Below are 20,420 nucleotides of genomic sequence, written 5' to 3'. Positions count from 1 at the left end.
GTGTGTACTGATGTCAGGCGTGTGTGTGTGTGTGTGTGCTAATGTCACGCGTGTGTTAATAAGCATTCTTATGCGTGTGCACGCGTGTCCGGCGATTGTGTGTGTGTGCGATGGCATGGCTGCACACGTGTGTGTGTAAGGTAATCTGTGTCCAGGCACTTACTGAACAATGCTGCTGTTGTCAGGGGGGTTAACAGCGCACAACAGGTGTGTGTGACACACACACTGGCCCCAAGTCAGAATATTACTGACTTCCCCCATATACTCTCTCTCTCTCTCTCTCTCTCTCTCTCTCTCTCTCTCTCTCTCTCTTCAAAGAAGTGTCTTTATGTGTCTACGCACAAACTCTCTCTCTCTCTCTCTCTCTCTCTCTCTCTCTCTCTCTCTCTCTCTCTCTCTCTCTCTCTCTCTCTCTCTCTCTCTCTCTCTCTCTCTGTTAATTTGATGTAATATATAATGTAATATTAACCATGTGCTAAAGTAGGTATAATGTAATAATTTATGAATGTAATGTAATTTTAACTATGTAATAAAGTTTGTAATGTAATGTTTAATGTAATTTAATATTAAATAAAGCATGTAATATTATATATAATTTGATGTTATTTATTATGTTAAAAGTATGTATTGTAATATATATTATTGAATGTTATATTACCATGTAATAAAGTTTCTAATGTAATACATCATGTAATATTAACCATGCAATAATGTATATATAATGTAATATATTATGCAATGTAATATTAACCATGTAACCAAGTATGTCGTGTTATATATTATGGAATGTAATATTTACCATGTAATAAAGTATGTATTGTAATATATTATGTAATGTTATATTAACCATGTAATAATTATGTAACGTTATATATTATGTCATATAATATTTACCATGTAATAAAGTATATAAAATGTAATATATTATGGATTGTAATATTAACCATGTACTATATCACGCTATGTAGTACTTACCATGTATCATGTTATGTAACAGCAGATTGAAAGGTTGCTGGTTTGATTCTCTAGAAGTCTCCCATGTTATGCTCGTCCAGCCAATTAAATTGTCTGAACTATGAACTTCTCCTCTCCTCTCTTTCCTCCTCCTCCCTCCTCCTAACCTATCTCTTCTCCTTTCCTCCTCTCTCCTCATCCTCTCCTCCATTCTCCTCCCCTTTCTCCTCCTCTCCTCCCTCTCTCTGTCTCCTCTCTCGTCTACACCTCTTCGCTCCCCCCTCTTCTCTCTACTCTCCTCTCCTCCTCTCCTCTCCTCCTCTCTCCCCTCCTCTCCTCCTCTCTCCTCCTCCTCTCTCCCCTCCTCTCCTCCTCTCCCCTCCTCCCTTTCCTCTCATCTGAGGGGCTGATGACAGCTGCAGCAGGAGTTCAGGGAGGAGGGAGGAGGGAGGAGAAGGTGGAGGGAGAAGGAGGTTGAGCTAGAACAATAGTCTGTCTCTGGTCTTCTTTATTATTCTTACGTTAAAATGTTCACATATTAATAACTCACTGAAATTGTTCAGAATAAGTTAATTTATTCTTTATTTGCGTTGTCATAATATTTTTTGACTGGTTAAATGCTTCATCTTTACACTGAATGACATTTTGTTTGTTTTGTTTTGATTGTTGACATTGATCACATGATGATCATTTTGTCATTCATAGGTTTGCATTAAAAAACACTATCACAATATATTAGGAATAATGTGAATACATTTCATTAAGGATTCGACTATTGACAATTTGATCATCAAAATCGAAAGACCAGTCTGGAATTTAAACTAAGTTAGTCGGAACAGTAGCGCCTACCTGCGGCCTTGGCAGGAACTACACCAAGAGGGACTCACATCCATCTATAAAAACACATCTAAACGTGAGGCTGATACTTAATAATATACTAATATCGCGTTAAAACTAAACAGTGAGACATTTATTCAATCATTCATTATTCATTCACACAGTCCTACATAAATGATAGCAGCTTATAGGCAATGCATTCTACATTACTATCTCTCTTAAATAATAATCTGATGTTTAAACTTTTGAATGGCCTCATTATCTGCCTCATTATTTGGACTTATAATACTGACCAACCACCACTACCACTAATATCCACCCAAATTGTTTAATATTTGAATTAGACATTTTAGCTTTGCTTAGTGTGTGGTGCGCAATGTGTAGTGTGTAGTTTGTAGTGTGCAGTGTGATGTGTGTAACGCTATTGGGGGTAATTGTACACTAATTGCCGTGAAGTCGTAAACCCCTCCCCTGTCCCCCCTTCCTGACTACCCATTGGCCAGCAAACAGGGGCAGCTGTCAATCACATATCCACGCCCCCTCTCCTGTCAAGCTATAAAGCCTGCGGAGTCCCAACTTCAGCAACAAGTACCAGGGGTCCCCCGCTCAACTCAGCGACCCTCAAACACCCGGAGGCCGAACTTCGGGACCGCCGCTAACTCATAGGGACCTTCTATATTCCTAGGGACCTTCGCTATCTCCTAGGGACCGTCACAAACTCCCCTATCTCCTAGGGACCTTCTCTAACTCCTAGGGACCTTCCCTATCTCCTTGGAACCTGCTCTAAATCCTAGGTACCCGTCTCTAACTTCCAGCAACCTTCTGAAACGTATAACTGTCACCTTTAGAGGACATCGGAGGAGCTTTCCGTTACAAAACCTCCGTTGACATCCCCAGGTTCGTCTCCACTGAGCGGGATCTTCTCGGCCCGTTAGTATATTCCAGATTAACCGACCTCCACCCACCTACACCCACTACCATGGAGCTGTCGGACCTCTCATTCCCCGTGGGCTCGGCGGAGGACTTCTACGACGACCCCTGCTTCAACACCAGCGACATGCACTTCTTCGAAGACCTGGACCCGCGCCTCGCCCCGGCGCACGTGGGCCTCGCGAAGCCCGACGACTCCCGCCACCATCACCACCACCACCTCCTCCACCTGCAGCACGAGGAAGAGGAGGAGGACGACGACGACGATGAGGACGGGGACGGGGATGGGGACGGGCACGTGCGCGCCCCTGGGGGGCACCACGGCGCCGGCAGGTGTCTGCTGTGGGCGTGCAAGGCATGCAAGCGGAAGACCACGAGCGCAGACCGGCGGAAGGCGGCCACGATGCGCGAGCGGCGGCGGCTGGGGAAGGTGAACGACGCGTTCGAGAACCTGAAGCGGTGCACCTCCTCCAACCCCACCCAGCGGTTGCCAAAGGTGGAGATCCTCCGCAATGCCATCAGCTACATCGAGTCCCTGCAGTCGCTGCTGCGGGGCCCCGGGGAGGAGGGCTATTACTACCCCGGGGCCGCGGGGCCCTACAGCGGGGACGACTCGGACCTTGGCTCCACCGACCTGGGCTCCAGCCCCCGGTCCAATTGCTCCGATGGCATGGTGGGCGTCTAACAAATATCGTAATGTTTTAAAGTTTAATACTTCAATATCTTAGTGTTTTAATGTTTAATGGTTTATTATCTCCGAAGGCATGGTGAGGGGCCAGGTCTTAACGGTTTAATATTTTAAAGAAATAAGATATATCTAAAATATCTTAATGTTTAGTATCTTCAATGTTTGGATGTCTTAATGTTTTAATGTCCCAATCATAACGTCTATGTCTTAAGGTTTTAGTGTTTAAATGTTTTAAAGTTTTAATGTATTCATTTTAAAACCACGTATTGCCTTAAATGGTTTATAATCAGATTTCCTAACGGAAAGGTGTTTTTTAAAGAAGGGTTTTTATTAACGTGTCTGTTGTTTTCCTCGTCCAGATGGATTTCAGCGGCCCGTCGTACCAGGTCCAGGCCGCCCGGAGGACCACTTACGACAGAAGCTTCACCGACTCACCTGCCGGTAAGACCCGGGAGGCCCGAGCTCTGATTCATTTCTCTTCTCTGACTCAGCCAGGGAATAATAACAACCCCGGCAATGTTAAAGGCCGTTAGGCCGAGTTAAAAACGTTTGTTACACAAAAAGTTTACGAAGAGAAATAAAGCACTAATACTAAATTATTATAGAACGGGGCCTGCCCTTTATACATGTTGTTATAGTTTTAAAGGCTGTATCGTAACGCTGCATCTCTCTCTCTTCCCAGCTCCGCGGCAGAAGGGGCGTGGCTCCGTGGCCTCCAGCCTCGCCTGCCTCTCCAGCATCGTCCAGAGGATCTCCACCGAGACCCTCGCCGCGGCCGGGCCCTGCTCGCCCCTACCCGAGGCGTCTGGCCCTGGGGAATCCCCCACGCCAGCCCCCGGCCGCGGGCCCGACCTCAGCCTTGTTTACCAGGCCTTATGAACGGACTCGAACCAACGACCCCCGACAACAATAACTTTCCAACGGATAACTCCGTGAGCCGGAGGGGCTCCGAGGGTCAAGGGAGCCCCTAGTTATGTCTTGAAGGACCAGAGTCAGACCAGGACCAGAGTCAGACCGGGAACAGAGTAATACCGGGACCAGAGTGAGACCGGGACACTCTCTCTCCTGGACGCTGTATCGACCTCTCCAGCGTTTTATTCTCTCGGTTCACGGAGGGCAACGTCTGTACATATTGTTGTAGATAAGAGCAGTTATGCTATGAGGAGCGAATATTATTATAATTATATAATTATGATTATGATTGTTGTTATTATTATTATTATTATTATTATTATTATTATTATTATTATTATAAGGCTATTATTATCACATTATTTTATATTATTTGTGTCAACATTTGTATTAATATTATTTAAGTATTTAATTTTCCACGTCTTGACGTGCTGTTTGAGATCAACTTTATATTTATACTTGACGACGTGATTACTAATAAAATAACTTATTTATAAACCGCAGCCTCCTTACTTCACAAGATGTCTCCTATAATAAACACGCTATTTTATTATGAGGTATAGGCTAAGGTACGAACATGTTTAAGTGTTTATTAGTTTATATTCTAAAAGGCAGAGAAAATCTGAAGTTTGCACTAATATACACACATACACACACACAATAAATAAATATATATATATATATATATACACTTCTGATCTTTATTATAATTTGACGAAACTGTTAATGTTCTAATGATGCCCAATAATGTCGCTGATAAAATACACCACAAATAATAATTTAAATTAAAGCAAACAGGTAGTAATATTCATCTATCTATTATTAATATTAGTAAAATAATATTATCAAAGGAGATTTGAATCTCTCTTGTAATCCGTTTCAAGAAATTGAATACACACATTTTTACTGCGATAGTTACATGTAATTTATATCTCCTTATAAATTCCACGAATTAAATATAGGCCAACACTTTCAACCACACGAATTTCATAATATGAACTAGGGATTATTATTACCGGATAAGATCAGCCCACTCACCAATTCATATTCATGCTTTTGTTTAAGGCTTCTGATGCTCCTCCCTTTGGGGTTTTATGCAAATTAAGGTTTAAAATATTGTAACATGCATGTTTGTATTTGATTGTATTTATTCTCAAGGAAACAGTATTTACTGTCGTTAAGAAACTTATCATCTAGATCCCACAATTACAAAATGATTGCATTTTATATTTGAAGGCCTAAAGGATAGGAACCTAAATTATACCGAAATGTATAAAATAGCAGTTAAAATGCATTGTGATTTTACACACACACACACACACACACACACACACACACACACATACACATACACACACACACACACACACACACACTTTAAACTTCAATATTATGAGTATGTCTAAACTTGCTTTACTGAGAGAAACTGAAGCGTGTTTAAGTCCTGAGCCACATACTGCTAAAAATCATATATATATATATATATAGCATATATATATCCGTAATATATATATATATATATATATATATATATATATATATATATATATATATATATATATATAGAGAGAGAGAGAGAGAGAGAGAGAGAGAGAGAGAGAGAGAGAGAGAGAGAGAGAGAGACATATTATATCGATTTATGTAATATAGAGTTTAATATTTGTAAAACATATATATATATGTTTTACAAATATTATATATATAAAATATATATAAAATAAAGAAAAAAAGTTTAGCCTTCAGAAACCAGCGCAGTGGCGCCCCCTCGTGGTGCGTCGGAGAACTGCGACCTGGCGCCACCCCTGGTGCGTCAAAGTACTGCTTCCTTAGCGCTAAAGAGTCAACTGTAAGGACGCTACACAATGCTTTTCAAAGGCTACAAGTTTCCAAATCCATGCTTTCTAACCATAGACCGCGTGGTGACACACTTTAGTGAAACACTTAACCCAGAAATAACAGCTGGTATATTTATGCTTACCGCGTCACCGGGCAGCTCTCAAAACAGCACTGAAAGAATGATCTCTCGTTTCCCTCCCAAACGAACACACCTGCTGCGGAGGACAGGAGGCGATAGGTCTAATGGGAAATGGAGTCTTTAAGGATTGATTCCAAAGATACTTTAGAGTTAATTCTGATACTTGGCATTAATTCAGATATTGCTCTTAACCCTAAACAATATAACAAGTATTGTGATTTAAATCAGTACAAACATACCAGTTACAGCAGTGTCTGCTAGCCACATAATCCATATCCTTTCTCGCGCCACTTTCCCCTCGTTATGAAACGTGGAGACATTAACCAATGTGTATTTAATTTAGGATCTTCTACTGTTTCATGTGCAGGGCCAGGAGGAATGGGTTTTATAGTGCCACTAGTATATACATTTAAGTGTAGAGAGAACAACAACAGACAGTTCCACTGTAGCGAAAAATCTGGTGATTTCAGCCGGTCTCAACCGGACCGGTCTTAGTAAGTTGATGTCTTTAGTGTTTCAGACTAAGTCCTCCTGGTCCCGTTCAGACCCAAAAGACCAGGAAGGGGTCTGATGAGACCTTAACCATCTCCTCACATACGACCAGGAAGCTTTGGTGCCCCGGTAGGCCTGGTGCCCTAGCAACAGTAACTATAGAGAGGTCAACACATCAAGACGTATGCTGACACCTCATCCATGGAAACGTCAACTTTTCATCGTCCCGTAACCATGGTAGCGGGAATCACCAAACCGCTCTTAGCGCTGAACGGCTCAGAATAAACAACTTTAAAATGACATCAAGTCTACAAATATGAGTTTATTCTTTATTTTTGAAGAACTACAGATCTACAGACATGGGTTGAAGAGTCAAACTTTATTTACAAAAATACTGAGAACCAAACAGGAAGCTCGATGGAGCGAGCTCCACACAGAGGCGCCCGGCGCAGGGGCAGGACGGAGGCGTGGGGCCCCTGGCCGAGGGGCCACACCGCACGGCACTCATCGTCCACGGGGCCGACGGCGCGGCGCTCTGGGTTCTTCTGAGCTGAGGGCGTTCAGCTTACTTCCTGCGGCGGGCAGCAGCTCCCTTCTTGCTGCTGTGATGTCACGAAAACACAGGAAACACGTCAAGTTCCTGCCTCGCTTCCAGATCACCCTGATCCTCCTCTAACCTCCAGAGACCAGTAGATCACCCTCTAACCTCCAGAGACCACTAGATCACCCTGATCCTCCTCTTACCTCCAGAGACCACTAGATCACCCTCTAACCTCCAGAGACCACTAGATCACCCTGATCCTCCTCTAACCTCCAGAGACCACTAGATCACCCTCTAACCTCCAGAGACCACTAGATCACCCTGATCCTCCTCTAACCTCCAGAGACTACTAGATCAGCCTCTAACCTCCAGAGACCACTAGATCACCCTCTGAACTCCAGAGACCACTAGATCACCTTGATTCTTCCTTGGGCCTCATTTGAGTATGAAGATACCTTGTCTCTCTTCAATTAATTATATGGCCCTAAAAGACTAGGCTGAGTACTAACACAGTTGTCTAAGGCCCTATGCTACTAGTAGGCCTACAATATAACTGCTAAAGTATTCTATGCTCCTGCTTTACAATTCTAGCACTCCCAAGTACCACAATTCTAGTAGTGGTACTATCGTAGTATTCTATGGCCCTTTGATTCTAGTATATTGTACCAACACAATATTGTTTGGCCCTTTGAATCTAGTACATTAATAAAAACACAGTATTGTTAAAGCCACACCACTGAACAGCAAAGGGTCAATTGTGAACAGGAAAGGAGTTTAGAGCATGCAGCATGCATTCAACCCCTAGGGCAGGGGATTTAGACTACCAATGTGTTGCCTGTGATTCTGATTCTTGATCACAGATTGATTCAAGTATTTATTAACCTTAAGGTTAATAAATGTTTACGAGCCGTTGAATGTAGAGACGACAAATAAACATTCAAATCACATCACAAAAGCCACCCGGACATGCTAAACTTACCTGGCGCAACCTGACTTAGGATGGAGCGCACAAACATAGTTTACCCAACGAACCACGAGCTCCCGTTCCTCCACCACTGTATGCCTCGATGTCGGTCATTATATTGAGACCGATGTCAACACATCTGTGCTTGCAATATAATGTACTCTGTACTCTGCAGTATGGTGTTGGCCATAACCAGACACACAGCCGTGCTAGATAGTACTATCCATACGTCTGTAGATAGTATAACATCTGGGGTGATAGTAGAAGGAGATGTTATGGTTCAACACAGTTTCAATGGCAGCGTAAAGACAACAAGGAGACCAGGGTGATCGAGGGTCATGAGAGTCGGGTCTGGAGCCCTCCTGCTCTGGGACCATCGTTTGGTCTGTCAGTCACCAGAGCTCACCCTGCTCAACCTGTGTCTCCATGTGACATGAACACAACACGCAGCCCCTCCAGAGGATCCATGCCCATCACAGCATGGCTCTTCTGGAGGGAGGGGGAACTGCGTGTTGGGTTCATGACACGCGCCATCGGTGGACAACATCTTGTGTAAGGAGTTCCACGGTAGAGAGCGGACCAAAGGGTCTGTGAGGAGAGGGCCATGTTTTACACCCTCATGGCCTCGTCATCGTCATCAGGGACCATCCATGGGATCATGGTCTCCGTACCATCGCTGATCATGTGATCAACGGCCTCTGAGGGCTGAGGACCATGCGCTAGTGTGTCCTGGTCAAGGTTTAGGGGCTGGAGCTCCAGTACTTACTATTTCTGCAACTGATCGATGCGATTCCTGAGGTTGAGCACCTAGAAGTGACGACACAGCAACCCGTTTAACACCGGACACAAGACTCCTGAGACAACCTCACCTGCTCCTCTGCCGGCCACGCTCCGGCTCGGTTCAGAGTCCACTGCTCCCAGGGATGAATAACTTACCTGAATACGCCGACTAGTTTAAGACCCCTAGACCAGGAGGGTCTCCTCCCTGGTGGGACGTGGTCCTACACCACCATATGTGGAGCTCTCTGAGCGACTGTTCTCCTGACATTCTTACCGGGTTCTGTCCATGCTAGGCGCTCAGCAGGCCATGCAGCCTTCAAACACCTGATCTCAACTTTACTTACAATTTACTGAGCTCCTCCACTCTCTTACGCAGAGTTGTAACCTGGAGATGAGAGGTCAAACTGGTTTCACATCTCAGTCCCACCCCTTCGGCTCTCACCGCAGGAGGGAAGCAGCTAGCTTGGTGCTACGTTGATACTGGCTGCTACGTAACGTGGATGTGTGGACGTTCTCTAACGTTCTCACTATTAAGGTGGGCCATAGTGACTATTTGAGGGGTAAGTTAGTATGTTCCAGGGTTACCTGACAACTCAACAGAATATGTTGGATGAACGCGGCATGATGAAGATGTGTTGAATATATCCAACATGTGTTCATCAATTATTAGCAAAACACATTATACTAGATTAATATAAACAATAATCCTGCAGAACATTTAATATCTGAAGTTAGGAAACATTAGAAAGAAAGGTAGACGAACAGACAGACAGAGAGACAGACAGGCAGACAGAGAGAGAGATAGGCAGACTGACAGAAAGACAGACATACAGATAAACAGACATAGAGACAGAGAGACAGACAGAGAGAGAGACAAATAGACAGACAGAGAGAGAGATAAATAGACAGACAGAGAGAGACAGTAAGAGAGAGAGACAGAGAGACAGATAAAGAGACAGAGAGAGAGATAGAGTGAGACAGAAAAAGAGACAGAGAGACAGAGAGTGAGACAGAGAGAGAGAGACAGACAGGTAGATACTCACCTCATACTTCTGCCTCTTCAGTCTCTCCATGTGGTCGAACTTCTCAGACTCCAAAGTGCTCATCCATTCATGGAGCTCGTTGATCTTGTCCCTGAAGAGGGAACAGTTCAGCCCGTCACCACTAGGTGGTGCTGCCCCGCCACACCCACCACCACACAACGAACACAAATGGATAGCTTGACAGCTAGCTATCTAGATGGTTATGTATCTAGTGAGTCTATCTGAGTGTAGCTATCTAGATGGTAATACATGTAGTGAGGCTATCTGAGTGCAGCTAGATGGTAATACATTGTGCTCGGTGTCATTTTTACTTGAGCTTATCCTCGTTGAGGTGGTCGATGTTCAGAGCCTTGCGTCTTCCAGCCAGAATCTTCTTCTTCTTCTCTCTCTCTGTTTCCTTCTTTCCTCCTCCCCTCTTCTGGTCAGCCTGGGGGGAGGGGAGGGGGATAAGTACTGCTACAAATACTGTGCATTTGTATGTGCATGATGTGTGCATGTATCATGGTTGTTCCTACCTTCTGCAGATGGCTGCTGTAGTTGGAGCCCATGTTGGACAGAGCCGACTTCTTCTTTGCATCTTCTTCAAACTTTTTCTTGGCATCAGCCTCCTCCCTCTTCAGCCTCTCCTCCTGCTCACACACACAGGGAAACACACACACACACACACACACACACACACACACACACACACACACACACACACACACACATGTTTTTAGGGGAGGCGGGGGGGAGTGTGGAGAGGAGGTGTCTGTCTGTGCAAGGCAGAGGTGCGGACCTCGCGTCTGGCCTGGCGCTCCTTGTCCTTCTCAGCACGGATCCTCTGCTGCTCAGCTCTCTCAGCCCTACGTTTCTCCTGCACACACACACACGGACAAACAACTTGTTACAACACACACCAACACGCCCTTCAACATGTCCACATGTTAATATGAGGGCAGTGTGTGTGAAACCACCATCCTGTGAACGTGTGACATGTCTCACAATTCTCTCCTTGAGAGCGATCAGCTCCTCCTCCTCCTTCTTCCTGCCCTCAAAGTGAGCATCGATCAGGCCCTGGAGCTCTGACAGATCCTTGTTCTGACGCTTCTTCTGGATGTCCTGCAGAGCCATCACCAGACCGCATGTTAACACTGGGACCCCATATACCACCAGACCACATTTTAACACATGGTCCTCATAAACCACCAGATCACATGTTAACACACGGTCCCCATATACCACCAGACCACATGTTAACGTATGGTCCCCATATACCACCAGACACGTTCTTGTAAACAACCCAAGAGAGCCAAAACACGTGATGTCTCAGATAAAACTCACATCAAAGTCCACTTTCTCACCATCGGGAATCTTTGGTGCGCTTGGCCTACAAGAGGGAGGACATGTTAGCTTTGGCCTCTAGGTGCAGGATGCCCTCCACAGGCTCGGAATCACGTCAAATGCTCCACAAATGATTTGATATCATAAAAGGGAGGCGAAGAAGACTTACTTGAACTTTGGCTTCTCGTCTGTGTGTCCATAAACGAAGAGGGAACAAGTACAGGTTACCTCGTTAGGAGTGTTGGGTTAGATGTCTTGTTTTAAAAAGCAGATCTATTCATTCATCCTTAGCGTTACTCAAGCAACAATATCTCAGGCATTTTTGGGTTTAATATCTATTTTTCTTAAACCAATTCATTAAAATGTGGGAATGATTGGTAAAATAAAAAAAATCTACATTGATTCGACTTAAACTTTGAGTTAGAAAAGTTAGATGCTGTTAAAGTAGTTCAACATGATTGCATGGTTTATGGTGATCAGAAGATGCTTCTTTAATCTATTCAAGACTTTATTCTACTACTAGTCTTCTTAGTTATTAGTTATTATTAGCATTAAAGTTAGTGTCTGAAGGAAACAAGGGCGTACACATAAAACATGGACATGGTTCTTCTATGAAACTAGATGAGTGAAACAGATGTGATGTGAAGTGTGTGGACAGATGTTGATGTGTCGTAACATCTGTAGAGTTGTTCGTATGCTTTGGCTTGACCCAAAACCGTTTGAACCAAGCAGGACACAATGCTGGTGGTGGTTTGGCGGGGAGATGGAAACACCATGCGACGCATGCTAACGATGGGGATGGAACGCTAGCGCTAAAGCACGTTAGCATGTCAGATTCTTTCATCCTTTGCTTTTTGACAGTAATTGGTCTTTCGTGAAGTTAGATGTGTGTAAAAGCCAATTGGGCAGTGGTCCAGTGGGCCTTGGATCAGGACAGAGCAGTAGAGCAGACCTCCACCGCGGGGTACACCCTGGAGCCCCCAACCCCAGCCCCCCAGGAATAACACATGTCTAACAGGTCCACACGTCTAACACATGTCTAACAGGTCCACAGCAGAACCACACTTCTAACACATGTCTAACAGGTCCACAGCAGAACCACACGTCTAACAAGTCTCTGGACATACCTTCCTCTCCAGTGGCATCTGCATGCAGCAAGCATCCAAGACAAAAGAGCAAAATGAAGAGCATTAGCGATGGAAGCAGAGCGTATGAATGGTTCTGTGCGCCCAAACACCTGGCTGGTGTTGGGGCACACAGACCCCACTGTTGCAGATAACATAGTTCTATCCTGAAGGGGACATGAGGCGTGAGGCGTTCATGTCCTCAGACGTGATAGAAGCCATGCAGGGCCTCTACAGGAGACACCATGAGATTCAATGCTTTGATTTGGAGTTTGGTGGATAAACTAGCATGCATCTGACTGGAGTCAGTCTCAGGTCTAATGAATAGACATGACTAGATACATACAGATATAAATACGTATATACCAACAAACAATATAGGGTTAGATATATATGTACAGATACATATATATGTATATATATGTGCATATACATATATATATATATACACACACATATGTACATATATAAACACATATATGGACACATATATATATATATTTACTTATTTATTTATTTAATATGTTATGTAATATAATAATCGTACATACAGTATCCATGCCAAAAAGCCGTCTCTGTTGTTATACTCTGATTTGGACAAGACCAGCATCAGATATAAAACAGAGAATAAAGCTGTATCCAAATAAGCATGGATACAGCTTATAAAAGCCAGCAATATCAAACCTTTACTCTCTGTAATGTAAATACTTTATTCCAGTTGAAGGTAATAAAATGTGCGGTTAAGGTCTGAGCTGAGGCCTGGTAGAAGCTAGGCGTGGAAGAAGGGAGGCTAGGTGGTGTCGCATTCGAGTGTTGGCTTCTAGAATGTTCTCCAATCAGAACTAAGGCTGCATTGCCAGTGGAAATTAGTTGTTCCCCCCAGCAGGGGGCGACATGCTGGGTTCGGACACCCGCAGGGTGCGGCCCTGAAGCAGCAGTGGGGCGATGTGGTGGAGTTGAAGGTACCAGATCATCTTTACCATTATGGATATCTGGACTGTGATTGGTTGGGTCATGTGGGCTGGGACCAGTGGGGTCTGTCTATCTGTCTGTTGGATCACACTGCCAAGTCCAGGATGAAAGAACTCTGACATACCTTCCAGCTCCTCAGCTTCTGGCTCTGGCTCTGGTTCTACCACTGGCTCTGGTTCTGGTTCTGGTTCTACCACTGGCTCTGGCTCAGGCTCTGGCTCTGGTTCCGCTTCAGGTTCTGGTTCTGGTTCGGGGCCTGCCTCCGGGGCCACCTCTACCTCCTGAACTACCTCCTCCTCCACGGCTAAACGGCATGCAGGGCAGGACGGGTGGGGAGGTATGGAGGAGGAGGAGGAGGAGGAGGAGGGGGAAGAGGAGGAGGAGGAGGAGGAGGAGGAGGGGGGGGCAGATGAGAGGTGAGGGGGCTGGATGGCGGTTGTGGAGGGCGTTTAAGGAGATGACCACTAGGGGGTGACACTAAGGCTATGAGGCGATGAGAGAGGAGCAGGGTTAAGAAGAAGAAGAGAATAGCCCACATGGGTAAGTGGTTCTCTGCAGACAGCTGCTCCCCCTGTGGGAGGCACAGGGACGAAGGTGGTTCCACACCACTGACGACCCCAAGGAGCCGACCGGAGCTACGCTCTTCTCTGTGGACGGGGTGAGGGCTCTAGAGGGGTTGGGTTATCGAGCATGCGACTGACAACACACAGATTAGTACGGTTGAAACATAACCCCTTTTTAATATCTAGTCTGAATCTTAGTCTTACCATCATATTCTTCTTTTTTTTCACCCGAGAAAGAGAAAGGAGTGAAATAGGGTTATGAGACAGATCCCATCTGCTCCCCATGGGATGGGTGGCAGAGGGGATCCATGCAAGGCATCGGTTCAGTTCTCCTCAGCCCGACAGTGGCTCCCTCCACGTTGAGCTGAGGAGAACCGGACCCCTGAACGCCCCATGCAGAGCTGCAGGGTCCGTTGGCAACCCAGCAGGTTCCAGGAAGACGGCTTTCCCTCTCAGTCCCCCTGATTGTCTGAGAGCAAAGCGCTGATCTCCAGGAGAGCCACCACATCCTGCTGGGTTGTCAACACGTACGCCTGCAGCTGTGCAATGAAAAAGTGCCTCCTCATTCAGGGCAGCAGAGGCAGTATCGCATCACGTAAGTCTCCAGCATAAAGCAAAATACCGGCGAAACAATATTCATCCACAAAAACGATCCACTGAACTGAGTAAGGACGCACATACAGGGAGAAGGAGAGCATTTATCAAGGAACTACGGAGACACAGGCTCTTCAGGGAAGCAGATGGACCACTTTAAGGTTTAGGATTGAACTAAAGAAGATGATATGGTTGTCACTTACCCTCGACCTGATCACTGGAGGTGGAGGAGAAAGATGGGGAGAGAGAGAGGGAGAGAAAGAGATAGAGACGCAGAGAGAGAGAGAGAGAGAGAGAGAGGGGGGGGGGAAGGGAGAGATAGAGAGAGTGGAGATAATTAGACAATGCCAAAATGCCAAATTAATGAAATAAGCATATGTGCTAGCTGGGACTGGCTGGTGTTACTTACACATCTTCAGTGTCAGACATGGTGACAGTGGACTTATAGACCTAGGGAAGGAAGAGTTTAACGTTGAGATGGTATTTATAGACCAGGGTTCAATTACAGGGGTCTTAAATACCCCAGCCCCACCCTCCCTCTGCCGACATACCACTCATTAAACTCAAACACGAAGGTGTTCATTCTCACTGCTGCTCAAACCCTTCTAGGCTAGCTCTCGGCCTTCCCAGTGAGATGTTGGATATTTGGTTGAAGACACCATCTTGGTATATAATGAGCTTGAATGGTGTGAAATGAGGAATTCGTGACTTGAACCAGAAACTTTAACTAAAACACATCCCTTTAGAAATTTGACTCATTGCTGCCCAAAACTCCCTCGAGACATCCTGTTGGCCTCCAGAGGGAAATGTGGGATCATCTGGTGGACTCAACATCTCGGTTTATAATTAGCTTGAATGGTGTGAAACGTGAGCCATGTCTTGAATGTGCGTCTCGGCTGATAAACGAGAAGGCATCCAAACATAGCATGAAGCTAGCAGCCCTTCTCCACCAATGGGCGGGGGCGTGCCGCCCGGGGGCCTGTAAAAGGACAGTCCTCCCACGCTCCTGTTGTCCGAAGCTCAACCTCCAGGCCGGCGTTAAGGTGCATATCTTTAGATGCCACTCCAAGGCCTCGGCTTCAATGAGTCCTACAGCAGCTGAAGTCATTCTTAGCATGCTGGTCAAAGTGCTTTCAGAGCAAGCTAGTCTGTTTGGACTGGGTTGATGATTGGGTTTAAACCAAATGAATTACTTCATTTGGTATTAATGGAGAACCCGTTTCAAATGGATGATGTTTTTTGAGGGTTTGTGGGGCAAGGCCAGAGATAAACAAGAGATAAATAGAGATGATTTAATCTCCCATTAGCAGAATATCTCATTACTTGGTCCCTGTGGAGGGTCCCTCACTCCTCCACTATTTCAGAGCAGACAGCTGTGGGATTCAGAGCCAGCTTCGGGTTTCAGAAGATCTGTTATAGATCCACTCCTTTCTCTTGGAATAGAATCTCCTCTCCTTATCTGGAAGCTCCCTCTCATGAACTCTGGTTCCTCTGGGTTCCCCGACTCAGCTGCCAGGGAACCACTTGATGAATCAACACTATCAAACCACCAACCACCATTACTTTGTGGAAATGGACCTACAAGATGGTTCCTTGTCATCGTTATTCAAACCTCTTTGCTAAGTGTCTCCTCCACCTTCTGCTTGACTCTGGATCAGGACGGCTTTGTTATGGGACATCGCAGGATGAGTAAACAATGTAAGCTATGTGTAATGCAGCAGTGCTAAGTCCAGGGAGTCCCATCCCCAGAGTGTATAGCTGTTTATCCTCAAGGTATGCCTCCCTTAAGGTGCCACCATACCTCACCCATTTACAGCTTGGCATCAAGAAAAACATGGCCAAAACATCCAAAGATACACCACATAATACTCCAACAGTATGGGAAAATCACAAAACGCTAAAACCACATCACATTTAAAAAAACAGCTGAGGTTATTACAAGTTTTGCATAGCGTATTAATGTTACCATGAGCCCTACTGTCATCACAGCATAAGCTCTGAATGGTTTGTAAAGCCATTGTTATGTGGAACATCTCAGCCTCTACACAACAAAGTTATTTTCCCTCATCTGTCTGGACCGGACCAGATAAACATCAACAACTCTTCTCTGACCACCTAAGCTCAAGGTAAGACACACATTGTCGTCTAAGCCAGCCTTGACCCTACACCAAGCAGAAGACAGAAGAGGTGTCTACAGACTCAACATGTTATCATGCTCCAACGCTATTGATTCAGCTGTTCCCATTGTGGGCTGGGGGTGGATTTGGGGCACTGAACCCTACACCTGTAATCATTTACCTAGCGAGCACTCACTACACATACTCACATACAAGCTGTCACTCTCTCTTACCTCAGAAAAGCTGAAAGAAGTGAGCACTCTGTTGGCCCAGACTGGCTGTAAGGTTCTGCAAACTTACCGGGCTGATTATGTCCTTCTGTTATACTGACATCTGATCCATCTGGCCTCCCCATTGGCCAAGGAGCCGCTAGGGGCATGTTGCCTGGCCTCCCATTGGACAAGGAAAGTCTGTAAGGCTAGAGTGCTGGGGGCTGGGTGAGGCAGACCGGGGTCCCTCAATAAGGAGATAGACAGCTGGCCGGGGGAGGGGAGGGGTCTTCAGGCTGACCCGTTGCTATTTCTGCTTCTGCATTAGGCTAGCAGAATTCAGCAGGCCGCCGAGAGACGTCACACAGACCCACCAGATGGAGTTTCAGGTGAAGGAGTAGAGGAACCGGATGAGGAACCGGCTCGGAGCGTACGGCCTCCAGGGACATCGTCCAACACCCTGGTACCACCTCCTGGTACCGCCCGGAACCACCTGGGCCAGGTGGGGGGTCCTGAGTCAGACCCCTGAGCAGATGAATGTATGAACTGAGCTGCACTTGAATTCAGGCGGTGTGGCATGGATTTGATATCTCAAACATCGGGCTCTCTAGTTGAGTTATCTCGTTATCAAATGATTTATAGGTGATTAATTCATGGATAACCTCCACATTGATCAAGTCTGAATAAGGGGTTGAGAGTATATCTGAACTTCAACACATTATTATAAGGACCATTTACTGATTTATTGATTTCAGATACATGTCAATAATGAAGAAGGTTGGGGTTAGACAGTACAGAGACAGGTCATTGAGGAGCAGGTAGGGGTTAGAAAGTACAGAGACAGGTCATAAGGAGCAGGTAGGGTTTAGACAGTACGGAGACAGGTTGTGAAGGAGCAGATAGGGATTAGACAGGGCAGCTCTCTGGGGGGGCTAGGTGGCCAGGCCCCGCCCCCCTCTCTTCACCCTCCCGTCCCAATAAAGAGCCACTCGGGGACCGGACCATCGAAGGGGTTGTTTAGCCATGCTAACCGTTAGCCTTGCAGAGCTAGCCCTTGGAGACATAGTGAGGAGGACAGGGTTCCACCTGTCCAGATTCACACCATCAGGACCCTCTGGTCTTAGGCTCCCTGCTGTGAAGGTCTCAGGTCACATGCGTCGATAGAACTGATGGAAACGCTGCAGAACACCTCAGAACACGGTGGGTCTCTACCTCAGATCAGGTGGGTCCCGACCTCAGAACCTCAGAACACAGTGGGTCTCTACCTCAGAACACGGTGGGTCTCTACCTCAGACCACGGTGGGTCACGACCTCAGACCACGGTGGGTCACTACCTCAGAACACGGTGGGTCTCGACCTCAGACCACGGTGGGTCACTACCTCAGAACACGGTGGGTCTCGACCTCAGAACACGGTGGGTCTCTACCTCAGACCACGGTGGGTCACTACCTCAGAACACGGTGGGTCTCGACCTCAGACCACGGTGGGTCACTACCTCAGAACACGGTGGGTCTCGACCTCAGAACACGGTGGGTCTTGACCTCAGAACCTCAGACCACGGTGGGTCTCGACCTCAGAACCTCAGAACACAGTGGGTCTCTACCTCAGAACCTGATACCACGGTGGGTCTCTACCTCAGAATCTCAGAACACGATCGATCTCGACCTCAGAACCTCAGAACCCGGTGGGTTTCTACCTCAGAGCACGGTGGATCTCAACCTCAGAACCCGGTGGGTCTCAACTCACACGTTGAGACCCGGTGGGTCTCAACGTGTGCTGGGTAGAGACCCAGCACACGCTGGGTCTCTACCTCGGCGCCACAGCTCCAAACATGTCACACTACACCTGAGGCTCCGTCCTTCCTGCCTCGTTTTCCACCAAACTAATGACAGACTCGTTCAGGAGGTACAGATATGTTCATCTGTATGACAATCTTCTTCACAGTCTAATTATCAAAGTTGGCAACTTTAGTAGAACTATAAATACAAACACAGGCTCAGAGAGGTCCCAGGGGGTAGAGACCAAGGTTGAGACCCAGGTAGTGACCAAGCTAGAGACCCAGGCGGGAGAGACCCAGATAGGGACCCAGGGGGGTAGAGACCCAAGTAGAGACCCAGGTAGAGACCCAGGTAGAGACCCAGGTAGAGACCCAGGTAGAGACCCAGATAGAGACCCAGGTAGAGACCCAGATAGAGACCCAGGTAGAGACCAAGGGGGGTAGAGACCCAGGTAGAGACCCAGGTAGAGACCCAGATAGAGACCCAGGTAGAGATCCAGGTAGAGACCCAGGTAGAGACCCAGGGGGTAGAGACCCAGGTAGAGACCCAGGTAGAGACCCAGGTAGAGACCCAGATAGAGACCCAGGTAGAGACCCAGATAGAGACCCAGGGGGTAGAGACCCAGGTAGAGACCCAGGAAGAGACCCAGATAGAGACCCAGGTAGAGACCAAGGGGGGTAGAGACCCAGGAAGAAGCTGCTGTATTTGATATTCCAAGCAGAAGTATACCCTAGGCTTTGAGTCCTGGCCCAGGGACCGCCCGCTCCCCCTGCGGCACCCAGCAGAGGGCGCCAGGCAGACACTGTAGGGCACCGGGCGGTGGTGAAACCTAAGGCCGTGGCGGCCGCTGCGCACAGGGAGCCTAGCGCTCCGAGCTCAGGGTTTATTTTTAACGCGGCATGGAGACGCGTCCTGCCATTTGCAGGACGGGGCAGCAGGATGACCGTGAGGCTGTGAGACAGCGGGCTGGGACCCAGCAGCAGGACCCGCTCTCCGCTCTCAGGTAAGAACCAGGTTCTGGACCCCTGGGGGGCCAGCGTTCTTTCTGGGGGGGGGCTGGATTTCCCCCACCCCCCTCTCTTCACCCCCCCCCGTCCCACCAGAGAGCCACTGGGGGACTCGGACTATCCGAGGGGGTGTTGAGCCATGCTAACCATTAGCCTCACAGAGCTAGCCCAGGGAAACACACTGAACAGACCAGTGGAGGCTAGGGGCTGCAACATGTGACCATCATGAGCGGGACAATGTGAGAACACCTTGTTTTGTCTCGTTCCTCCCAGGGACCCCGGAACAGTGGGCTGAACTCCTCACAAGCCACTTTTACCTGGTGAGTCACTTCATGCTCTAATTCTAAATTACATTTACCTGGTGAGTCACTTAATGGTCTTATTCTAAACTACTTTTACCGGGTGAGTCACTTGATCATGTTATGTGTGAGCATGTTATATGTGTGTGTGTGTGTGTGTGTGATGTGAGTGTGTGTGTGTGTTTGTGATATGTGTGTGTGTGTGTGTGTGTGTGGAGTATATGTGTTAAGAGTTTGTGTGTGCGTTCAGAACGTATGTGTGTGGTTTAAGAGAGTGTGTGTGTTAAGAGAGAGAGAGAGAGAGAGAGAGAGAGAGAG

At 46.7% G+C, this 20,420-nt stretch overlaps 2 protein-coding genes across 2 annotated transcripts; one reads left to right on the top strand and one right to left on the bottom strand.

The window, feature by feature from the left end:
• Positions 1 to 2,770: 2,770 nt before the first annotated feature.
• Positions 2,771 to 4,288, top strand: LOC307080311 (myoblast determination protein 1 homolog 2-like; the record flags this gene model as incomplete). The annotated part of the gene is made up of 3 exons (XM_079742976.1): positions 2,771 to 3,394; positions 3,769 to 3,850; positions 4,092 to 4,288. 3 exons carry the CDS (start codon positions 2,771 to 2,773, stop codon positions 4,286 to 4,288), a joined length of 903 nt encoding a protein of 300 aa, XP_079599102.1.
• Positions 4,289 to 7,254: 2,966 nt separating this feature from the next.
• Positions 7,255 to 15,121, bottom strand: LOC307080030 (troponin T, fast skeletal muscle isoforms-like; the record flags this gene model as incomplete). The annotated part of the gene is made up of 12 exons (XM_079742596.1): positions 7,255 to 7,390; positions 9,418 to 9,458; positions 10,117 to 10,207; positions 10,428 to 10,543; positions 10,632 to 10,745; positions 10,895 to 10,972; positions 11,101 to 11,217; positions 11,440 to 11,485; positions 11,609 to 11,627; positions 13,660 to 13,839; positions 14,896 to 14,909; positions 15,102 to 15,121. 12 exons carry the CDS (start codon positions 15,119 to 15,121, stop codon positions 7,354 to 7,356), a joined length of 873 nt encoding a protein of 290 aa, XP_079598722.1. The 3' UTR covers positions 7,255 to 7,353.
• Between the last annotated feature and the right edge of the window lie 5,299 nt (positions 15,122 to 20,420).

The sequence above is a fragment of the Pollachius pollachius genome, assembly GCF_949987615.1.
Source record: "Pollachius pollachius genome assembly, chromosome: 9".
Taxonomy (NCBI): Eukaryota; Metazoa; Chordata; class Actinopteri; order Gadiformes; family Gadidae; genus Pollachius; species Pollachius pollachius.
This window is presented reverse-complemented; position numbering and strand designations above follow the sequence as displayed.